This window comes from Blastomyces dermatitidis (genome assembly GCF_000003525.1).
Source record: "Blastomyces dermatitidis ER-3 genomic scaffold supercont1.4, whole genome shotgun sequence".
Taxonomy (NCBI): domain Eukaryota; kingdom Fungi; phylum Ascomycota; class Eurotiomycetes; order Onygenales; family Ajellomycetaceae; genus Blastomyces; species Blastomyces dermatitidis.
In genome coordinates, this window is record NW_025544777.1 from 2746056 (window position 1) to 2767450 (window position 21395).

At 46.5% G+C, this 21395-nt stretch overlaps 8 protein-coding genes and 3 non-coding genes across 12 annotated transcripts; 5 read left to right on the top strand and 6 right to left on the bottom strand.

Moving 5' to 3' along the window:
• Window positions 1–2166: 2166 nt before the first annotated feature.
• BDCG_16891 lies at window positions 2167–2255 on the top strand. Its single transcript has one exon. It is a non-coding gene; the product is annotated as a tRNA-Arg (tRNA).
• Window positions 2256–2740: 485 nt separating this feature from the next.
• BDCG_16892 lies at window positions 2741–2829 on the bottom strand. The gene has a single exon. It is a non-coding gene; the product is annotated as a tRNA-Arg (tRNA).
• A 171-nt stretch (window positions 2830–3000) lies between these two features.
• On the bottom strand, window positions 3001–3091 carry BDCG_16893. The gene has a single exon. It is a non-coding gene; the product is annotated as a tRNA-Arg (tRNA).
• Window positions 3092–3744: 653 nt separating this feature from the next.
• On the top strand, window positions 3745–6421 carry BDCG_04222 (uncharacterized protein; the record flags this gene model as incomplete). Its single annotated transcript, XM_045419886.1, has 2 exons — window positions 3745–4773; window positions 4865–6421. The coding sequence occupies one exon, from the start codon at window positions 3745–3747 to the stop codon at window positions 4045–4047; it is 303 nt and encodes a 100-aa protein (XP_045276091.1). The 3' UTR covers window positions 4048–4773; window positions 4865–6421.
• On the bottom strand, window positions 4261–6106 carry BDCG_04223 (MFS transporter; the record flags this gene model as incomplete). Its single annotated transcript, XM_045419887.1, has 5 exons — window positions 4261–4784; window positions 4853–5330; window positions 5401–5445; window positions 5512–5704; window positions 5772–6106. 5 exons carry the CDS (start codon window positions 6104–6106, stop codon window positions 4261–4263), a joined length of 1575 nt encoding a protein of 524 aa, XP_045276092.1.
• A 612-nt stretch (window positions 6422–7033) lies between the features above and the next one.
• BDCG_04224 (uncharacterized protein) lies at window positions 7034–7441 on the bottom strand (the record flags this gene model as incomplete). Its single annotated transcript, XM_045419888.1, has 2 exons — window positions 7034–7201; window positions 7373–7441. The coding sequence occupies 2 exons, from the start codon at window positions 7439–7441 to the stop codon at window positions 7034–7036; spliced, it is 237 nt and encodes a 78-aa protein (XP_045276093.1).
• Window positions 7442–8183: 742 nt separating this feature from the next.
• BDCG_04225 lies at window positions 8184–13122 on the top strand. 2 transcript variants are annotated; one of them, XM_045419889.1, is made up of 6 exons: window positions 8184–8469; window positions 8521–9739; window positions 9981–10965; window positions 11020–11042; window positions 11140–11602; window positions 11710–13122. In XM_045419889.1, exons 2-6 carry the CDS (start codon window positions 9575–9577, stop codon window positions 12099–12101), a joined length of 2028 nt encoding a protein of 675 aa, XP_045276094.1. In that variant the 5' UTR covers window positions 8184–8469; window positions 8521–9574; the 3' UTR covers window positions 12102–13122. The 2 variants fall into 2 exon arrangements, with proteins under 2 accessions (XP_045276094.1, XP_045280807.1); XM_045419890.1 differs by having other exon boundaries at window positions 8446–9390; window positions 9582–9739; window positions 11710–12799.
• BDCG_04227 (RNA binding protein) lies at window positions 12713–15906 on the bottom strand. The gene has a single exon (XM_045419892.1). It carries the CDS (start codon window positions 15570–15572, stop codon window positions 14820–14822), a length of 753 nt encoding a protein of 250 aa, XP_045276096.1. The 5' UTR covers window positions 15573–15906; the 3' UTR covers window positions 12713–14819.
• On the top strand, window positions 13123–14291 carry BDCG_04226 (uncharacterized protein). The gene has a single exon (XM_045419891.1). It carries the CDS (start codon window positions 13552–13554, stop codon window positions 14086–14088), a length of 537 nt encoding a protein of 178 aa, XP_045276095.1. The 5' UTR covers window positions 13123–13551; the 3' UTR covers window positions 14089–14291.
• BDCG_04228 (uncharacterized protein) lies at window positions 15842–17799 on the top strand. The gene has a single exon (XM_045419893.1). It carries the CDS (start codon window positions 16102–16104, stop codon window positions 17242–17244), a length of 1143 nt encoding a protein of 380 aa, XP_045276097.1. The 5' UTR covers window positions 15842–16101; the 3' UTR covers window positions 17245–17799.
• Window positions 17430–20464, bottom strand: BDCG_04229 (transcriptional activator SPT8). Its single transcript, XM_045419894.1, has 3 exons — window positions 20201–20464; window positions 18510–20136; window positions 17430–18404 (listed from the first exon to the last, which is right to left on the bottom strand). Exons 1-3 carry the CDS (start codon window positions 20241–20243, stop codon window positions 18185–18187), a joined length of 1890 nt encoding a protein of 629 aa, XP_045276098.1. The 5' UTR covers window positions 20244–20464; the 3' UTR covers window positions 17430–18184.
• Window positions 20465–21395: the final 931 nt, after the last annotated feature.

Consider the following 21395-nt stretch of genomic DNA (forward strand, 5'->3'; position numbering starts at 1 on the left):
TGAGCTCCGCCCCCACACGTACGTCTCTCAACAATTCTCAAGACCCCCAATTGTGCCTGGTTTCCAGACGAGGGGATAGATTCCGGGTATCATACAGCATAGAGCCCCTATGGGATAGAGACCTTAGGTAGGAACTCACAAATGTCACTATCCCCTCGTCTGGGAGCTAGGATACACTTAGCGTATTTTTCTGCCACCCAAATTTATGACCGTGTTTATTGGCTGGAAACCGCTAATTCAACTTGCCTACTGGCGATATACAAGGCGGTAAGGCAATGTATCACCCAGACGAGGGGATAGGCTGCCGTAAGACTTCAGTGTCCCGGGGCTAAATGACACTTAGTTTGAAGCTAAAGCAAACCGCTGGACTAGTGCCACTTATATGTGCTGGTGACACTGGTGCACATCATCCCCCCGCGTCCACAAAATCGGGCCAGAGATACGAGTCCTGAATCCTGATAGGGGAACATGCGCGCCATGTTTTTCTTTTCTTTTCGCCCTGCAACGTGCGTTAAGCGAGTAGGAACTTGCCGACGCGTTAGAAACTCGATCTCAGATCTCGATTCTATTCGCAAGAAAGGAATGATCTTCATTGATATTCACAGTTTGAACATGATATTGTCAGCTCGTAGCGTATTCAAGATTATGCCACGTCTGGCTGTGGCAATATGAAACCAAGGCATTTGGGTGCCGTATATCCTGGGATGATTTGGCTATGCAACGCTGCAGACGGGGCTGGTTGGTAAGTCTGCGAGGAACTCCCAGTCCGACAATACCAATAGTTTTCGGGAAGAATTTTCACATGGATTGTGCAGTATTCCAACAGCATGATTTGACAGGGGAGCGCGGCTGCCGTGCAAGGTACGAAATTTTCTGTTTCTTCTGCTCTTCTCGGTTTTGATGTTTAACCACCAAGGACCCCAGCCATATAATTTAACCTGAATGATTGCATTTCACATTCAGTCGTTTTCGGCTTCGAAGAACGCCGTTCGACTTTTTGGGACGAGGCGCTGGGACTGAAGAAGCGTTCAACAACTGGGTATCTTCGCTGACGATTCTGTAGAATTCAATGACCATGGTGCTTATTCGATTCCCAAAAGATTATAACTGGCATAGTTAAAATCCACTGCTTTGATCAGAAGTCGGGTCGGAAAAACGGCAGGAGAACTGTGTTTTCCTTAGTTCACTTGTATCTTTCTTTTATCCGTCCAATAATCGGCCGTCGACACCATGCTGCTTCTTTTTTTATTTTGTCGACTCTGTTTGGCTACCTCAAAAGAAAAAAAAAGATTTCATTTTGGTCATAGGCTCACAGGGTAGATTTCGGAAGTTTCCGCTTGTCTTCGTTCTGTGGCTCCTGTTATCCTTGGATCACATACATACGCACTACACAGTAGATCATCGATCAACAAGTTTGCGAATCTCCCCAAAGCTTGGATCCTTGAGCAGACAAGGAACACTGAAACTGGAACCGCATTTGATCCGACCTGTGCTCTCTCATTTCACTACAAAGTGTACGGAGTAAGCAACATTTGAAAAATAACCGCCCAATTAAACAAAATTTGTGGCATGAACCGGTTGGAATGAGAGGCCATTAATGCCCGTGCTGTGCACATGGGCAATCGGAAATAAAAGTTGATTCTCCGCGCTTTGTCGGAGAAATTTTAGGCTTCTAGCAAATGCTAAAGTATGAGCTGTTGGCTGGTCGCTGGAGTATCCCGTCTGTCATGGACAATGTTAGCAAGGACATAATCAAGCAAAGAATAGCTGGCTGCGGGTTCAACCTCCCCTCACCATATAAATTGAGATGCTGTTCCCTAGCTCAAGGAAATTAGCTGAAAGCGCTAGATTCTTTAGGCATGAAAGAAAACGCATACCATGAGTAAGCGTTTAGGAATATAAATTCCTTTGTGGTCTTTTAGTAGTGCCTTGGCACGTCACAAAAATGCCCAGAGACACACACACACTCTAGCTGAGTAGCCTGAGCTGGGCCCACTGGCTGGCGGTTTGTTTCTCTCATATTGAATAAATAGTGGGAAATGGGGATAGATGTTCGCGTTATCGCGTAAGGCGCTTGTGTTGATGATCGTCAAGTCGCCCAAGATAGGCGCGCTTGGCTTCGATGTGGGTAAAAAGAGTTCCGCGGATCTCGGTTCTATCGAACCAGGACCCGTGGCCCAATTGGCAAGGCGTTTGACTACGATTAAACACACCTTCACATCAAAAGATTGTGGGTTCGAATCCCACCGGGTTCATCTTTTGTCCTCCTTTTATCCTTTTTTTGTAAAATTACATTTTCATGAGCTTTTTCTTATTTCTTATAAGCATGTTTTTTGAGATGCATTTGATCAGACTTCCACCAAAAGTATATATCTATTTCAAATAGCAGTGATTGATTGATTTAACTGGAATGAAAGAATGTCATGTGATTTTTTAAAATGATTAACTCCATACGTCATAGGACTCAGCAACAAAATTTTTTGAGCGCCGGACCATCATAGAGGCATCAGCCGCATCACAAGCTTTTAAAAGAAAAGTGAAAGAGTCACAATATTCTAGGGATCAGAAAAATATATTTTACTACTTTATTACTTTGTTTCAAATCCATTTTACCCAGTATCATGACTCAATGGTTATAAAATGAGGTATTTTTCTTCCACCAGAATAAGCTCCCTCGCGACAATGAACTACTCTCATCAGGCATATAGAACAACCATTTCTATGACGCAGCAAAAAGTTATGAACCCGGTGGGATTCGAACCCACAATCTTTTGATGAGAAGGTGTGTTTAATCGTAGTCAAACGCCTTGCCAATTGGGCCACGGGTCCTGGGTCGATGGTACGGATTTGAGTAGCTTGCGATTGTGTACTCCGTAGGCGGGTGTGGTGTGGAAAGAAGGGGAAAAAGCCTTACGAAAAAAGTTGATTGCCGATATCGGGAGATAGGAACCGAGGGAAAAAAAAAAAAATAAATAAAAATAAAAGAAGGGTTGTTCAGATTGAACCCGGTGGGATTCGAACCCACAATCTTTTGATGATCAAGGTATGTTTAAATCGTAGTCAAACGCCTTGCCAATTGGGCCACGGGTCCCGCTTCACAGTGGCGAGAGTGCTCGTCAATTGTTACAAAAAAGATAACTTTTCTAGACGCAAAATACCAATATCACATCAATCTATATCGATTTTTACTATAAATGTGTCGAATGCATTTGTTATTTTGATAGTACGGCGTTCCTTGGGGCCTCTCTAGCACAAATGGCAGCTCAATTTCCCGCAAGAGGCGGGAAATCCCTTCAAACCCCCCTTTTCACCTGAGGATCAAATAAATCCATATATATTTTGATCCATCCAGACCCCCAGACCAGGCCCACTCCTCCAGGGGTATCCTTACCACTGCGATTTGGCCAATTGCAACCGCATAGGAGTATGCAACTAGTCCAGCGCGTGATTTTACACTGAGGTAACCTGGAAAAAGCTAATTTCAGTAGCGCTGCATGCTCAGCTTTCCGCTCCAATTTCACGTTTCTGTGTCAAGCCAGTGTCGGTAACAAAACCAATCGGCGAGTTTTAGCAAATCAACTACAAAAGCTCCCGTTGACACTTTTTAAAACTTCTGGGGTGTTCTCTGACATCCACCGAGAATAGCCAGCCACGGACAGAGTGGGTGGCCGAACGGAATTTGCTTCCCGAGATGGCGAGATCCCGAATGACTGGGATGAATAACCAGGGTGGTTATTACTTTCCATGGACCATGAGCTTCCGGGTTGTTCTAGACGAAAAGAGGGGCTTGTGCTGGCTGCGAGTTTTGCGCTCAAAGTGGCTGTTAGCAGCGACGGGGTTACTACACAACTGTACAGCGCCTGCAAGATACCCCTGTTTCCTGCCAGGACGAGGGAGTTGTGCGGGAAATACGAAAACACGAACGTGGTTCTTGTACCTTCTTCCTCCACTCATACCAGGTTGGCCGGCTTTGAGCGAGACTCTGGTAAAGAACTCTACAAATTTGATGGTAAAGATAGCCAACTCCTTGTCGCTGTAGTGCGGTAAATGGAGGGGAACCCCCGGCTCCCTGTTCAAAAAATGCATGAAGGGACTATATATGTCAATTGCATGCTCGTAGCCTCTGCAGAATACCAATTTATATAAAGCTCCCGAGCAGACGAAAAGAAAGGATATAAAACCAGCAAATGAACCGCGCCCAATTAACCTTCAGCTTTTCTTTCGGCGATTTGCTTAAGCTGACACACGAACGCTCTCTGTTTAGACTGTCTTAAACTTCGCAGGGCCGGCCCAAAGTCTCATTCGCTTCCCGTAAATCTGTAATCCTAAAACCATCAAAAACGCAAAGCCGCAAATGCCCGTCATCGTCCCGAACTGACGAATGGTGCCCTGTTCATTCGCCCATCGAACCATGAAATAGCTGACAACAAACCCACCAGTCGTACGCCCGAAATTGATCCACGCAGCCACTTCTCCACTGGCTTCGGGGTAGCTGTCTAGCACATAGGCATTGACTGCAACAGTCGTGATCATAATTCCGAATACATACAGACCCCATCCTAGCGAAGCTAGCATATAGTGATACTCCCTCTCTAGTGCGAAGCCGAGCAGGATCAATCCCGCGCACATGAAGGGGGTCGCTATCCAGGTTGCTATGTATCTGGCTTCGGGCTCCAGACGGCCATTGTTGCGCCGTGCGGCCAATCTAGCAATGATGTCATGCAGCCAGTGGCCCGCGATTTCACCGAGGATGGCGCCAGTGACGGGAGTAAAGTAGAAGAACCCTTTTTATAGAGTGTTTGGTTAGGGATAAAAACACATTATAGGAGGATGGACTGAGTTGTCTACTGACCAATCTGTTTAGGTCCAAAGCCGTAAAGGGGACCAAGGAAAATGGAGAGAGTAGTGTTAATACCAACAACCCAGGCGAATGTCAATAGATAATACATCATGGAAATGAAGACGGGTGGTTTGCAGATGATGATAAGCGGACGCATGCAGGCATCTTTGAACGTATTGCGCAAATGGCGTGAATGCCACTGCTCGATTCCAACCATTCGCTTCCACTTTGGTCCGCGATGTGGCTGCTGAGATTCGGGGATCTTGCGATCATAGTATGTCTCGTCGATGTAGAAGACGATGAGGACTAAGCACAAAGCTGTCATTATCGAGTAAACGCCGAAGGCCCATTGCCATATCTGTGTGTTGATGATAAAGGCTGTGAAGAGCGGGCCGAGATACGGAGAGACAATGATGAAGCTGGACCAGATATTGATTTTTCGCGCATGTTCATGGAAGAAAAAGAGGTCTTTGATGAACATGAGACCACCCTGGAAACATCGCTTTTAGCTATCTGGACTTCAAGGAATGAATGCTGCTTGCGATAGGAATTGAACTAACCCCTTGAGCCACAGTGGAAAAAAAGCCATTGAGAATCCTAGCAGCCTACACAGCGCAAAATTGTTAGATATGGACACCATTCCAGTTTCCATTGGTTATAGATTGACATACCATGAAGGATTCAAATGTCTGGGCCGCTGTGCACCAAACAGCAGTCGCAGTCGCAATGACCGCAAACCAGAAAAAGACGGGGTACCGGCCGAAGTACGCCGCCAAAGCCACGACGAATACACCTCCGGCACCCAACATGAAGACATTTCCGACCTGTGAATGGTTTACCTCGTCTGGGGTCATATTCCAGATCCTAGATTTTTATACGGAATTAGGCTGTTTGTTTCTAAAAGTTTGACTATTGAGATGTTATATCTTACACAGCCTGCGGAAGCAGTGTCACGGCTCCCGTTGCGCTTCCATAATCAGGAAGGAATGCGGTCATGGATATAACGATGAGAATGAGGTGTTTCCTCCCCCATGACCAGTTGAGGGGATCCAATGGAGATGTCGATGGTTGGGGGATGAGGATTGTACGGCCATCTTGAGCGGTCTTCAGATCTCCCGCTTGCGCGTGGGATGTGTCAAAAAGATAGCCTTCCTTTCCAGCAGCAGCTTCAAGATTGTCAATTGCATTGCTAGAACCGCCAACAGCTATTTTGTCCTGGTCAGAGCTGCCGGAGGACGACTGTCTGGAGCTATCCTGACCAGCCATTGTTGTCTATTCACACTTTTTTCTCGTTAGAGGAACAATGAAAGAAGGGAAAATGCACCATTCAAAAAGAGGTGGTAAACGAGTGACGAGGAAAAAATTAAAATAGAGAAAATAAAAAGGAAAATAAGAAAAAAGAGGGGAAGGCGAAGACCAAAAAAAAGAAAAGAGAGAAGAATAAAAACTCGAGCTCATAGTACCAACATTTACACGCTGCGGATTAGAATCCCGCATTATTCCTAGAATCAACAGACGCCGCCACTACATGCTGACGGACGAGGAGACAAGGGATGCTGTCACAAACGAACCCAGGGGTCATTATTGTCTTCTCTTGACAAGGTCAATTGGCAAGGTACGGAGTACGGAGTATTGCCTTGAAAGTTGAAGCTCCGAAGTTCCATGCCTCTAACAACCTAGTTGCATATGCGAACTGGACAACCAGAGCATATAATCCTTCGCCTAGCAAATGGCAAAGACCTAAGACAAGAGGGGTGAGAATCCCAGGTTCGTTTAGATTGCAGCAGAGCAGATCGGGTTAATTGCGTCCGCTAAGTTCCACACGGGCCAATGGAGGGATTCTGCAGGTCTTTGGATGCCTGTCATTGCTTCGCTTAAGTATTGCATGCCGCTCGGGGGAGGTTGAATTCAAGAAATGGTGTTATTTTAGGGTTGCGGCGTAGTTACACCCGGAGTCTCCGCTCCAGGGCTAAGGAAATAATATTCGCACTTTTTTTCGAGAAGAACGAAAAGATAGACGCGGCACAGACGGCATATTTGGCTCGGCCTTTCGTTTATTTAAACTTAGCGCATCCTGCACGATCTGAGGGCCTGATGGGGTGCTCTCCCGCTGAGGCTTCAAGTGTGCGCTAAAGAGCGAGCTAACCCAGGGAACTTCAGGAACAACTCCGCTGTCCCCGGTCGACCTTTGGCCTAGCACGTATTAGCTGTATTACTATCTTGTTGCCACGGGGCCGCAAATTTCGACCGGTTTTGGAATCTCTCACTCTTAGCCTCTTGAGGAATTCCTGGCGCATCATGGCGGATTTGGGGAACTAACCCTTGATTCGCCATCATCCACAGCGGGGGTCGGTGAACTAGCTATTTCAGTCAATTTTTGAATTTAAACTCGTTCATTGCTCAAAGGAGAGAAATAGATACTCCACATGGAGTATTCTTAACCGATATAGAGCCTGGTTGGCTATGACTTGCATCTCAATATGCGGGAGAAGAAAATCGGTAAAAATTAGGTACGTACAGTACAGTACATACATAGAAGAAGCGAATCGGACCGACCTCGCTACTCCTTCGCATGATCCTAGCGTTCGGGAAGATATCCATTTCGCCAGGAAAGTCCCTTTGACATGGAAATGTATGGTGGCTGATAGAGGATCAACCTTGATCAAACCATTTCTCGCATGGCAACAGGGGATGTTTTTGAATACCCTGGGATTTCTGGTATCCGTTACACTGTCATTATATAGTCGAAGTCTTACGCTGTATACAAAGGGATCCCGTTGGGCAATAGCCTTCTGTCTAGAATTTAGGTTACTCGTCTATTCTGCCAAAGCAATTCCTGGCCTCACCTACTCATTCCGCATGAGCCTATCTATTTTGTGGGTGTTAAGGAGGCGGGCGCTGACTCTGAGAGAATTACGGTGAGACGAGTAACGGCATATAGTAGCCTGTAATGGAGGTCGAGCAAACAGGACGAAACTCAAGATCATCGGGAGATCTATACTGCGGGATATCATGGGGCTCATGCTTTGGGTAGCTAGGAACCATATAGGGAACCATTCGCTCATACGGAAGGAGAATCGCCATTCGTGACACGACTCCCAGACCGGTTCGGCATAATTCCGCATCGACAAATCGGAATAGAGTGCGGAGCGGCAGCGAAGGTGAAAGAACCTCGCTCCAAAATAAATAGAGCTGTGATAGGTCCAACTAATGGCACAGAAGTTGTAGAGCTTTCCCCATGCCAGCTGAAATGCCCATGCGGTGAGTGGGTACGAACTAGCACATCCCCAAGTGCACGGAAATTGCCTGTAATTCCTGGAGATGGCGGGTGCGATACCATACCCGTATCGCCAAGGGCGTTTAGGAAGAGCAATAGATGTAGGGTAAGCACAATGAGACTGAGGTTTGAATAAATAGGCTAGGATATTGCGCTTCGTCTTCGTTATCTCCTTCTGGGTTTTCGTCAGCGCTGCTAGCATGCTCCTGGAAAACGCATTGCTCTGGAACAAGAAATTCTCTGTGGTTCCATGCATACGGTTCGCTACGTACTACGTATAACGCTTCGAAGTTTGGAAGTCAAGGGAGGAGCTCCTTCAATATTCCCTGGCGGTGCCAGGGTGCACGGTATGGTATGGAGAGTCAGACATGTCAGCAGCCACTGGAACACTAACAGTTTCCAGAGTAGAAGACTTGCGCACATGTGGCTATGAGAACTCAATCCTACTATACGGAGTATAGTAAGCGTAACTATATATTTGGACCTGGGAGGATGTCACCTCGCTTACCAGAAGGGTAGCCTTGTGATGGGTCTTCAAGATTTGAGGTAAAAGGAAAACGAAATTGGAAACGGTGATAGGAGCCCTGTAACTGCTGGCTTTAGTTAAAGTGATATACAAGTGGACGGTACTCCGTAAACGCCATTGCGATGATTTATATAGGCTTCATCAACCGGAAAAAGGAGTTCAGCAGGTGTATGTTGATTCTCAAAGGATATGAGTAAGGCTGCTAATTGCGTGGTGGACCTCTCACTGTGAAATGGCAGCGATTATCAGTAGAGAAAAGCTGAAGAAAGAGTCGAAAAGAGAGCAGCAACGAGTCCATGTAACTACTGTACTTGCTCGGGAGGGGGGATTTTTGCCATTTGAAATGTAATATCCATGGATTTCAAGACATCTATCCGACGACAAATGAACCACATTCGTTGCTTTGTGCCAGTTGCTTATCTCGAACAACCACTTCCTGCTTCTTGCTGCATATATATATATGCATCCGCCGGCGGGGTACAAGAGTCCGGTTGCGGATTACCATGCAAGTAAACAGACAATGGGGACGCCCCCAATCCACGCAGGCAGGTTTGATTTCGTTTGTCAAACCACACACTTTTGAAGAAGAGCCCGGGATTTTGAATGTTGAATTCACATCCATTGACTGATTGACTGACTGATTGATTGATTGATTGTATGGATGTGTGATATGTCGAGCGGCTTTTCCTGGTAGCTATTTCAGGCGGAGTGCTTGGGGTTTGGAAGCATAATTATGTATACTCCGTAGTAAGTTACATGTTTAGATCACCTAGACAACCCCTGAATCTGGCTGCTAGGCGCTTAAAGTCGCTAACACATCCAATTCTGCTGGCGAGTTCCTTTGTTTTGCTTTTCCTCCTCTCCTCACATTCTATTCCTAATCACATTGAGTGCCAGTGTCTTGCTTTGTTTGGCTGACATCTCTCTCACAATGGCAGTCCTCTCGGATTTGCTCCCTTCTTCCCGGGACTTGCGAGTCTTGCCTCTGTTTGCTGCCCCGCTTCCCCGCGTCTCCCCAAAATTCGAGCCAAACGTGCACGGCCAATCTGATATAGGAGGTGACAGAGTGGAAAAATATGAAGTCGTTATCTCTGGGGTATGTGCCTGGAATGACATCTAGTTACCCTTCCCATTATTATATCGTAGTTGGGGATGGCCGTATTTATAGAGTTTCTATATGTTTGTGCGGGCAATCAAGAGTTCAAGGGGTCAAGCCTAGATCATGTGTAACCAACGATTGTTGGGTGTATTGCAATTTATACGAGTGTTTCAGCATGGAGATTTCTTTTTTAGGCATTATATTTCTCCGAAATCTGACAGATTGTGAATCGCTGTAGGCGGGCCCTGCAGGCTTGATGCTTGAGCTATTGCTGGCGCGTTACGGCCTGTCAGACTCATCCCTCCTCTGCTTGGATCCTAAACTGAGTTCTTTGAAGTCTGGTCAGGCAGATGGCCTTCAGCCCCGTACTCTCGAGGTACTTAAGAGCTTGGGACTGGCCGACGAGATCCTCACAGAAGGCTGTCAGATGTGGCAAGTTGCCTTTTGGAATCCTACTGCGGATCCTGAATTGGTAGCTAAGGGGCGACTGATCGAGAGAACTTCGATTGTTCCTGATATATGTGTTCCGGCTCGTTTTCCCCATGAAGTTACTATTCAGCAAGGTCGCATCGAGCGCATATTTGAAGATAATCTGCTTAAGTATTCGAAACGTGGAGTCCTGAGATCTAGCACTCTGGTGGATGTGAAGATAGATGAAGAAGAGGATCCCGAGTTTCCTGTTATTGCGCAAATTGACGTGGCCGGCGTACGGCGCATTATTCGTACAAAACATCTCGTCGGGGCAGATGGCGCACGCTCTACGGTTCGTAGTTGCATGGGCCTCCGGATGGAAGGCGACTGGACAGACCATGTCTGGGGCGTTGTCGATTTCGTGGCTGATACGGATTTCCCGGATATTCGACGAAGAACTGCAATTCATTCTCCCGTTGGATCCGTTATGATTATCCCCCGCGAACGGATTGCCAATGGAGACTACCTTACCCGCCTATATGTGCAAGTTCAGGAGGATGTAAAGCCAGAAGAAGGTGAACGTGACGGGGACAGCAACGGGACTGCAGCTGATGCAAAGGCTCGTCGAAGCAAGGTTACGGTAGAGAGCATATTCAAGCAGGTTCAATCTGTTCTACAGCCATATTATATCAAGCCAAAATATGACGAGGCAGTGGACTGGTGGACGGCTTATCAGATTGGGCAACGGGTCGCAGACAAATTCATTGTGAAGGATTCAAAAGGAATACAAAGAGTTTTCATCGTCGGTGACGGTAAGGATAGCTGCCACATACACCGACATTGAACATTAGCTGACGGGCTCTTAGCTTGCCACACGCATAGTCCAAAGGTCGGTAAAGTTCTTGTGACTACAAAATCTATTGAAGATGAGGCGTATCTGTGTTTAAATTGACAGAGATGTATGCGGATCACTAACTCTGAACTAGGCGGGACAAGGAATGAACGTCTCAATGATGGATTCCTATAATCTAAGTTGGAAGCTGGCCTACTATATTAACGGCCTTACTCCTGCTTCTGCAAATAACCTACCAGATCCAATCCTTGATACCTACCACGAAGAGCGACACACGGTCGCGCAGCAACTTATTGAGTTTGACAAGGCCTTCTCTTCTATGTTTTCGGGGAAGATTGACATAGGAGAGGGCGGAAATGGGGGAGGTGCTAATGGCTTATCACATGAGCAATTCCTCGAGGTCTTCAATACTGGAAATGGTTTCACTAGTGGGTGCGGTATTGAATATCCGGAGAATGCGCTTGTCGAGAAGACCTATTCCGGGAACCCAGTTCAGAGTATAGACTATCTATCTGGCATTCTGCGTCCAGGGCGGAGGCTCCTTAACGTACGGGTGAAGCGGCATGCGGATGGATGCCCTAGAGATCTCCAGGATGGTAGGCGTTTCTCTTTCTTTCTTCTACACCACGCGGGCCCACGACGTTCTCCTCAAACCGAGGGCAGTAAAATCAAATCATTGAAAAATTAATAACAAAAAACATAGATTTCCCTTCCACCGCGCGTTTCCGTATCTTACTCCTGACATCAAACGATTTGCTCTCCCCAACCGGCGTGTCCACCACAGCAATCAAAAGCATTGCATGCACGCTCCTGACGGATAGATTTCCCCCTTCTATCCTCGAGCTGGTTGCCATTCATCCTGAGCTTAAGCCCGACTTCCTATGGGATGAAGTCCCGGTCGAACTGAAGAGACATGCAGAAATGCGCTTCTATGATGGTAGCGAGTTGCAGGATGTGTATGCTACGTATGGGGTGCCTGTAGATAGGGGTGTCATTGCAGTTGTAAGGCCTGATGGGTATATCGGCGTACTTGCTGCTTTGGATGATGTGCAGCGGATTGAGAAGTATTTGGGAGCTTGTTTGCGGACTATTTGAACAATAGTACGTCTTGTGAGGTTCTTCTGTCAATCTCCTCTTTTCTTTGATTTCACGCGAGTACGTTTGATGGCTGTCAGCCCTTCCTCCTTCGTCTTCTTACTTCCTTAATGTAGCTGTCGCAGATGGTGGTCCTAAACCATAGATACAGTCAATATGTCTATCTTTTTCCAACTACATTCATGCCTGTGCGAATCGTATGTAATGTACAGTACATGTACATAAAAGCAAGAACTGCCCCTACCGAGGGCAAATTTATTGGTGTGTGCAAGTACAGACCAGGGTTTCGATGCTACCGATTTACTGAGTCCGCGAGACGCAAGAATTCGATAAGGAAAAGCGACAATGGCGTTAGAAACTAGTGAGTCAGGACTTTTTTACCCGATTCAACGCTTGGTTGTGCCTGTCCATATCAGGAGACGCTATCCGAAGCATCCTCAACTTCACCAAACCAAACAATATCAAGAATGAACAGAGTTCCTGTCGACTGGATCCCCAGGGAATAAGTACTACCGTCTACACTTTGTTTGTTCTGATTGACCTATGTACTATTTCCTTGCATACGAAGAGGAGGGGTAATGTTTGGAAGCACCTATTCACAGCCTGCACGTCAAACAACCAGTGATTTCTTGAAGAGTACAAGCTGAATACACGAGAAATTAGCAGACTTATGTTGCTAATTATAAGGTACGAGTGAGATCCCTTTACAAGATGTGAAGGGGGTTTGACTGAAGTTGTCTTGCTGCAATAATGCTAGATATATCGATTTAAGGGACATATCTCGGTCTAACATCAAAAGGAGAGGAACAATGCACGGCCACGATATCTTGATACAAAACTTCTCAGAATTTGATAGTTCGACAGCTATCCCTTGTTTATTTCAGACTTTCCATTGAGCCGGAGCCTCACCCCGCAATTCTCGTGTCGTCCACATGGAGGACTCATACTTCCCCAGCCAACTAACTTGATGGATGATGATCCCAGGCTGCTTGTTTCTGTTGGCTAAGCCAGCAATGGTTCTGTAGTCGACAAATTCGTGTAGCTCTGTTGAGGCTAGGCCATTCTTTAGAAGAAGAGATGAACTTTTTACCTATACAGGTAGATTGTTGAATCTCTCACATGGCCCTGTGAAACTCTGCTTCTCGCCTCTGGAGAGCTCATTGGAGAAGTTGGACGGTGCCTGAGATCGATAACCGATGGTGAGATTTAAATACGACACTTCTTGGTCCATCTGGTTTGTACAATTTTGCTTTCCTTGACCCTGTTCTTAGGCGTCTACGGATATACATTCATTATAACGGGCTGTCAGGGCATTTCATGGTCAAACCTCACACTATTCATTTCTGCTTTTAGAGTTATCGTTATCTGATATTCACCCTTCCAGGGCCGCTTTGTGTGCGATACTTGTCTATTGCTAGCATAGCGCGCGCATGCGAAATATTTTGTCACTATGGAAGTCTCCATGTTGATCATTGGGGGTACTTTGATGGCAGTTACTCTGGTATATCTGGCCCTTAATAAGGAGCAAAGAAATTGCCTTATCGGCGATATCAAGATCGGTGGACGTAGAGCGTCTTCTGCAGCCATATTACCTTGCTCTATATCACCCGAAAAACAGGTGTCTGCTGGCTACCCTTATGGTGATACCTTACCGCCATCACGCCGCCATGTGCTATCCGAAATGAATGATGTCCCACTCCCTTTGTTGGACGAGATGTCACCCATTGTATTTAACTTCAAAGCGCTTTTCACTCCTGTCACGGACTTCCGAGACGAACCCTGTGTACCAAAACTGATTGTGAAGATTCTGAAAGAGGGCAAGAGGCCCCTTCTGGAGTACAAGAATACATGGCATGTCGAGCACGTTGTGCTACCGGCCTTGGAAAAGTGGGCAGCTGAGAAGGAGGAGAAAGGCTTAGTCGAAAGTGGGTGGAAGGTAACCACTCTTGATGAGAGTCCGTGGTTTAAAAGGTGGGAGGAGAAGTGACATAGGCAGCAAGGGTTTTGAACGGATTATAATGAATGCTGGTTGGAGTTAGGCTTTTTCAATACCGTATATTTGTCATTTTTCATCTTCATTTGTCTTTTATTTAATAATATTTCTTGGACTCTCCAGGAGGAATTCGCGGATGATGTTTTGGTATCATTATATTGTACATTCAAATGGTCATGAATGGAAATAGAATTCCCCATGAACAAACACAGATACGTAATATTGATGTCAAGCGAGATAGCTTGACACTTAAATGAACCTGTATGCCCGTCTTAGGCGTTGGATACACTATGCTCTAAGCATAGCCCTCGTATAAAACATCGGTTGAAACGCCCGCGGTACGACTGCGATACCAGTGGCAGTCTTGCGTTTCGCCTGAAGGCACGGTGACCGTATTTCGAGACGTTCCGATACGTAGCTGGGGTAAACCACCCCCAGATTCGTGATTACGAACATCCAACTAGGAGAGCTCTGGTATGTCACGCACGCTAACCTTTCCGGTCTTGGGTAAAATGGCCTAGGGAAGGTTGCGCCCACCCAACTCCACAAGCTGGATAGTGGAGTCTCGGTTTAATGTTCAGTTCCTGCGATGGCTGCAGGTTCGGTTCATCAAGAGTTCGGCGCAGATAACAGGTGGTCGAATGGCTGCCAGAAGCTGCGGAGATGTGACGCTCAATATGGACAGCTGTAAAAAAAAAAAAAACAGGATGTGAAATGGATCGCATTCAGGCATCTTCGCCACGGCTGGATGCTTCCCCGCTGTCCTGGCTTCCATTTGAATCTCTATCAATATCCTCCAACTCCTCCGCCAACGGACTGATTCTTTCTTCAAGAATATCCAGATCCTCTAACTGAGTCCTCGAAGGCAACTTCCATAGACTCGTACCACATACGCGGTCCTTCGTAAGCAAATCGTCCACAAACTGATCAATATACGTGAGCATAAAGCCGTCTTTTGTCCTCCTCTTCAGTTTCCGGTAATCCACCAACAGCGGCTCGAGAGTCCTGTATATATCCGCAGCATCAAAGGTAAGCCGGATATAAAAAGCCGCTAGCGCACGAAGATATTTGAAGTCTCCAACTGCTTTGACAACGCCATCATTAGCATCCTGTTCCTCCTCCAACCCATTCCCTTCGCCACCCTCAACACGTTCATTTTCCGGGTCATGAAAGTTCAAATATTCCAACACTATATCTTTCTCTGGTGCAAGCTGGAGTAGCTTAAAGGCCAAACATAAGAATGGCGTTGGCTTTTGCGCAAGCCCGTATGTTCCTCCGATATAGGTAAGTTCCACGGCGCGATCGCAGAGAGTTGCAGCGTTGAGGCCGAAGCACTGTTCTTTCCAGTAGTATGAGTCGGTGATGCGATCACGAACGGCCTTTTCGAATAGTGTGGCAGGGTTAGCACCGCGGATTAAGGGCCCCGTGTAACCCCGATTGTCCAGCAGCGCACTGGCGTCGGCGCGGTGATATGACATTGTCGGCCTTGAGAGAGAGTCGTCAAGGTTGTGCTAATGGTTTCGCAAGAAACTGACGGAGAAAAAGGGCATCTCTAAGAATAGTACCTGTAGTATATTGTTAATACGTAGTCGTAGGGAATTACGCTGTGTTTTGAAGCTTTTTGTATATGGAGTGGTGTTTTCTGTGCTTTTAACGAAGCTCATCGTAGCCGTATCACGTGCCGTTTCGGGTTTGTCGTTGGAATAAGATTCTATGCTTCGATACTTAACTATCGATAAGGTTGCCCCCGCAACAGGAAAACTGAAAACACCGTCCCGCTTGGACTGATGTCGTCAGATTGCCCCCCTTGGCTGGTGTCTTGCGGAGGCAGCCCTCTCTCTGGTTATTATTCATTTATATTTATTGATATTTAGCAGACCTGGAGAGAAAATCTTTGCCTATAACATTACCGATCCACCACTTGCTGAATGAAAGCTTCATGGCTCAACAGAAGAGCGATGGTATCCCTCAGTTTTGCCGCATTTTCGACCTAAGTTACAGTTGACCATGGTGCTCCTCACGTCTTCGGGTATCTCCCTTGCAATATCAACGTCTATCATTGGCTTATTTACCCTTCTTCTATTTTTATCAGGCTATGTGCTGCAGCAACAGTCAGTCCGAGGTATGCAAGCCGCCCTCAGCCCTACCGCGCCAACCCATCCAGCATCGCGCCCCTATCCTGTAGCAGGAGGCTCACCTGCTGGCGCATATGTTATTGTCAATCAAGGGAAAGAGGCATTCTCCAGCCCTGATGTTGTTGTAACAGACAGTGGTGATACAGGAGAAGGAAGAGACGGAGAGCTAGGGGAGTCCTCGGGCTATGAGGGGATGAATTCACGGCAAGATGATCAGGGAAGCAATTATGGACAAAAGCATAAACAAGTATATCTTCAAATGGTATCAAGACCCAGCGTGTCGGGTATCTGCTCGAGTCTTCTATTCTTTAAAACGCTCGCCTCTCAGAGCAAGATCACGACAGATAAAGTTTTTCTTTACCCCAAATCGTGGGACAACAACGCGCCAACCAGAAGTATCGTGGAGGCGTTAAGCACCCTCAAAAACCACCAAGACGTATATGACATAATTATACATGCCATCGACATGACGGATCCCAACTACCGCTTCCCATCCAACACCAAACTCCTCAGCAAAGCCTCGCATAAATTAACTCACTACGAAAAGATCTTCTTCACCCGCTCCCCCGGCATGCTTCTCAATGCCTCAAAACTCAACCAACTATTCTTCTCCGAACCACCCACATTTTCATCCTCGTCCTCATCTTCATATTCACCATTGTCGTCATGGAAGAAGAGAAGAAAACCGAACGACAATTCACAGACCGATATGTGGGTGCCAACCCGCCTATCAACCATGAACGCGGACCTTCCCTATGCGTTCCTCGTCACAACAGACCATGACTCCTCGGGCCGTGTTTCTATAAGATCACACGTCCCGATTCCATCTGTTAAACAGTCATTGATCGTTCCAGCAATACCTAGATTCCCAGCAGAGAGAGTCACGGAGCTACATCCCGCCTATGTGTTCTTTGACAAAAGTAAGAATCAAATGAGGGAAATGGGGACTGTGTATTATCAGGAATGGAAGAAGCAGGTGCATGATGCCTGCCAGGGGATTGAAATTAATGATTGATGTATACTTATCTGGGAAATTTTGTGAAATTTTGGATCGGCGTTTAGCGTGCAAATGGGTGGTTTGTGTTTATGGTTGTCTTCGCATTTTGCATATTTCCGCTTGTCTCTTTTCTCTTTTCTTTTTCTTTTTCTTTTTCTTTCTTTTTTTTCCCAATATCTCGCCGGCTTGGCTTGAGTGTATGTGTATCTGAATTCACCTTTTCTTGGACATTACTGTATGATATACGTTGTTGGGTATGATTCCCCTTGAAACCTGACCTTTTTAGACTGCAGTTAAAATTTTCCAGGCGCAGTTTATTCTACATTTGTTCGTCACTGAAACGCAATCAATTGGGCTCTTCGGCTGAAACGCTCTGTTACGCTCTGTTGTATGAGTTCTAATTGAAAGACAAAACTATGAATACATCAATTACATCAGCGTGGCATATTATTTTCGGCTTAACAAAACCTGTTGATAGATTCGAATCCCCTGCCACTTGTTGATTAACACTCCCTCCAAACATTCCAAGGAAGAGCTGCCCAATATCCCAGCGCCAGTTCCATAAGTCATTCCCACACCAACCCCGCCAACATGTCATAAAACAAAAGCCATTGAAAGGTGGGAAGCTCTCGTTGGGCAATGTACAGCGATGGTAGCACTGACGTTGTTCGCTCACAGCTAAAAGCTAGGGCTTTTCAAAATCCCGCCACATGAAACAATGAGAGGCCATTCCAAAATGATTGATTCCCGACAGGATAGAAATAAAAGAAAAGGGGGTATAATAATAGGTATGAAAAAAGTACAGCGAAAAGCCCGCTTAGACGTACAGCATATAGGAATTGGGGCGGTATAATAAAACGCTTCAGAAATGAAATGCCAGGTGATGTATAGCGTTGAAAGATGCGTAGGGGGTTTCTGGAGCCTTCTAGAAATATCCAAGGAATAGAGATTAATATGATTAGAGGACTCCTATCTCATACCCAAGCAGAACTTCCGTATTGGCTCCTTCCCAGCCCCGGTTACCGCCGGTGGATATCATATACCGACATGCCGCATCCATGTACAGCTGCGAAACAACTCCGGTGCGATGCCCCGGAACAATGAGGAAGGGCACACTTGAACGGCTCGAAGACTGATCGCTTTTGAGATCATACAGGCGAAGAATATCGTACGAAGCACTATTTAGACATGGTTAGCAAATTAAAGTCAAAACATGTTAAGGGAATGATATGTTCATCCTAGAAGGTGATGAGCTTGGCTTCATAGAGGAACCGGAGACATACCAGATTAGATGTCTACCGTTTGGCATTGCTTTGACGGCAGAAACTGGGCCGCTTCCCTGGGGGAATTTAAACGTCCGTTCGGCACTGCGGAGGCCTTTATGCAGGCTGAATTCTTCTACGGTACCGTTGCGCCGTCCGGCATAGATATAGTTCCCATCTGGCGACCAACATGCATTCATGCACCACGGGGGAGCGTTTCGAGAAACGATCTTGGCAATCGGGTTTGGTTGTCGTCTGTCCCAGACTCGTATTGTGCCGTCAATCGACGCAGAGAAAAATGTAGTGTCTGATGTTATGTCTGAGGTTTCATCTGAAGAAGCTTCGGTTTTATCTTGGCTTGCTGGCGCACGTTCCAAATCATCGGCGTGAGAACCCCCCAGGGTTTCAGAAGATACACCATTCGGCAAAGTCTCAACTGCAGTGGCTGAAGATGGGCCCGTTTGATCTTCCTTCTCCGACCCCATATCATCTGTATGTTGACTACCTGAGACACCGTTTGGCTGAGTAGTAGGTATATCCATTCCATGTTTATCATCTTCGGGTTGCTGAACACCGTTCGCAAGAGCCTGGGAAAACTCATCATCTTCGTCTATCGCGAAAGCGCCACCAGACGGCGCTTCAGTTTCACCTCCATCTCCGTCTCCAAAAAGTGAATCGGTCCCGAAAAGAGAATCCGCCGGCGAACCGGCGCCTTGGTTCGTATTAGCACCTTCGGCTTGCCGCGCTGCAATTGCCCCACTTTGGTAGGCAAAACTGGAAGAAGTGTCATTGGCTTGGGTATTAGATGAGTATGTTCCGTTCGTCAGAGGAGGCTCCCCACTCTCTTGTGGTACAGGTACATTAGATTCCGGGCGTATTTCAATGGAGGATATCTGTCCTGCACTCGCCCCGAAAGTTCGCCTTGGTTGCCCAACATTTAAGTCCCAGTCATGTATTCTTTTATCCCAGCTTCCTGAGATCAGTGACCGTTCATCTGACGTGAGGGATAGTACTGAAACTGCTGAGGTATGTTGCTGGAGAAGGGCTATTTCCTTGCCCTCGTCGTGACGGACGGACTGCAATCTAATACTCCCGGATTCGAGACCGGAAAGTAGCCACAGCCCTTGGCTGTGAGAGGCAAGAGAGTAAACTGGCGACAGCGCGGTCCCATCCATATTTTCCCAATACGTCATTAAAACGCCCGCCTTTACAACGCTATCCACAAACGGATGCCTTTGCGCAACCGTCAACATCAATTTGCTGTTGATGGAATCTACCCAGTTGAATTTTCGCACGTATCCGTCCGTACCCCCACTAAATACCCATCTCATGTCCGCCGTTGCTGTGACCGCATTAATCGAAGTGCTGTGTGGGGCAGCGGTGGTTGGAACAATATCATAAGTGGAAGCAGTGAGCGCCTCTGGGCGCACCACTGGGCGTAGTGGAAGAGATGAATCGGAGACGGCATTGTTGGTAGGAGAAGGGGATGTCAAAAGGACTTGGGGATTCTGTTGGCTTGCTGCGACAGTCTGAGTATCAGAAACAATGCTAGAATTGGAGGGACTTTCGGGATCTGGCTCCGGGCCGACGTCCTCCATGTCCCCCGTTGTATCGTCCATGTCATTGTCGGAGCTACCATCTTGCGACCCTAGATAAAGCGATATTAGATCTAGGACAGCAATACCGAAAGCGCCAACGGGCATATCCCTCACCTGCTATATCGCGATCGTCGTCATCGTCCCCAATTGACGGCATCTTGATGTTAGTTATCACTAACCAACTTTTTTATGCCGAGCTGAGGTGATTCGCTTCGCCCGGCGATCCAGACCGGTGTCGCGAGTTGGGGCCGCAATGAGGCTGACGGTACGGAATTAGTAAAAGCTATTGACAAAATTATTCGTATACTGAAACGCAATAAAAAGCTGTAGTAGTTCTAGCAGCATAAATGCGTTTTGGATCATACTATAACGTCTAAGCATTTCCACTACGGCGGCCCATAGCTCCCAGTTTCACAAGCCATCTAAAACGCACCGTACTATGGATACTTGGCCCTGACTAATACGGTCTAACTACCTTTAACATTAGCACCGAGGTTCGACTTTACTGTTGGAGCTACTACACAAGCCCTAACCCACGTGACCCACACACATATATTTAGCTTTCACTAGCTACTAGTTAGATAACAACAACCAACCACGTTCAACCTCTCTCACATTTACTTGATTTTCTAACCATGCAATTACATATATGCCCTAACCAGCATCTGATCTAGCTAACTAATGGATTTTTATTACTTTCTTTAATCTTATCTCAATATTAGATTCTGAATTAAAATACTGACCATCTTGCACGTATAACCGTGCATATACTAAATCTATATAACAGGGCGGCAGTTTCCAGATCAGATGTAGCTAAGTTTCTCTAATGGGATGTAAGTTTTATACTCCCTCAGGGTCATCATATCAATCACAATCCAACTGAAACTCAGCAGGACAAGTATCAACAAATACCAGCCTACCTACATGCAGGTACAAAGATACCTTTTAGCAAGGCCAAAGCCTCTCCCACTTGTCTTGATCGATCGCCATTTCCTTCCATTCTTCGCATTCATTATGCCTGCATCCCTGAAATTTAGAAACTCGACAAGAAGATTAGTGGAAACGGATGAGCTTAATCCAGACGGACGTCAACGACTGCACCTGTGATCAATAACCTTTGCCGTTTTTACAAGCAATATCGCGATTCAGAAGTGCAACCTTCTGAACCGCGTGAGCTTCCATCATGAGACTTTGTTGTTTTCGGCTGGACTACCTGTATTCTTCAAGCAGATGGAGAACTTTGGTATTAGGCCCTGCACAGTTTCTGGCAAGACTGTCAATTCCGGGGATATTTCAATGAAGTCATCTC

What these genes read in the sequence shown, in the direction of transcription:
- BDCG_04227 (XM_045419892.1), bottom strand. Translation starts at nt 15,572, where the DNA reads ATGTCATATCACCGCGCCGACGCCAGTGCGCTGCTGGACAATCGGGGT.
- BDCG_04225 (XM_045419889.1), top strand. Translation starts at nt 9,575, where the DNA reads ATGGCAGTCCTCTCGGATTTGCTCCCTTCTTCCCGGGACTTGCGAGTC. An exon ending in GCCACACGCATAGTCCAAAG is followed by an intron (nt 11,043 to 11,139) that starts GTCGGTAAAGTT and finishes ACTCTGAACTAG; the next exon opens with GCGGGACAAGGAATGAACGT. An exon ending in CCCTAGAGATCTCCAGGATG is followed by an intron (nt 11,603 to 11,709) that starts GTAGGCGTTTCT and finishes CAAAAAACATAG; the next exon opens with ATTTCCCTTCCACCGCGCGT.
- BDCG_04228 (XM_045419893.1), top strand. Translation starts at nt 16,102, where the DNA reads ATGGTGCTCCTCACGTCTTCGGGTATCTCCCTTGCAATATCAACGTCT.
- BDCG_04226 (XM_045419891.1), top strand. Translation starts at nt 13,552, where the DNA reads ATGGAAGTCTCCATGTTGATCATTGGGGGTACTTTGATGGCAGTTACT.
- BDCG_04229 (XM_045419894.1), bottom strand. Translation starts at nt 20,243, where the DNA reads ATGCCGTCAATTGGGGACGATGACGACGATCGCGATATAGCAG. An exon ending in CGACGATCGCGATATAGCAG is followed by an intron (nt 20,137 to 20,200) that starts GTGAGGGATATG and finishes CGCTTTATCTAG; the next exon opens with GGTCGCAAGATGGTAGCTCC. An exon ending in AACGGTAGACATCTAATCTG is followed by an intron (nt 18,405 to 18,509) that starts GTATGTCTCCGG and finishes ATGTCTAAATAG; the next exon opens with TGCTTCGTACGATATTCTTC.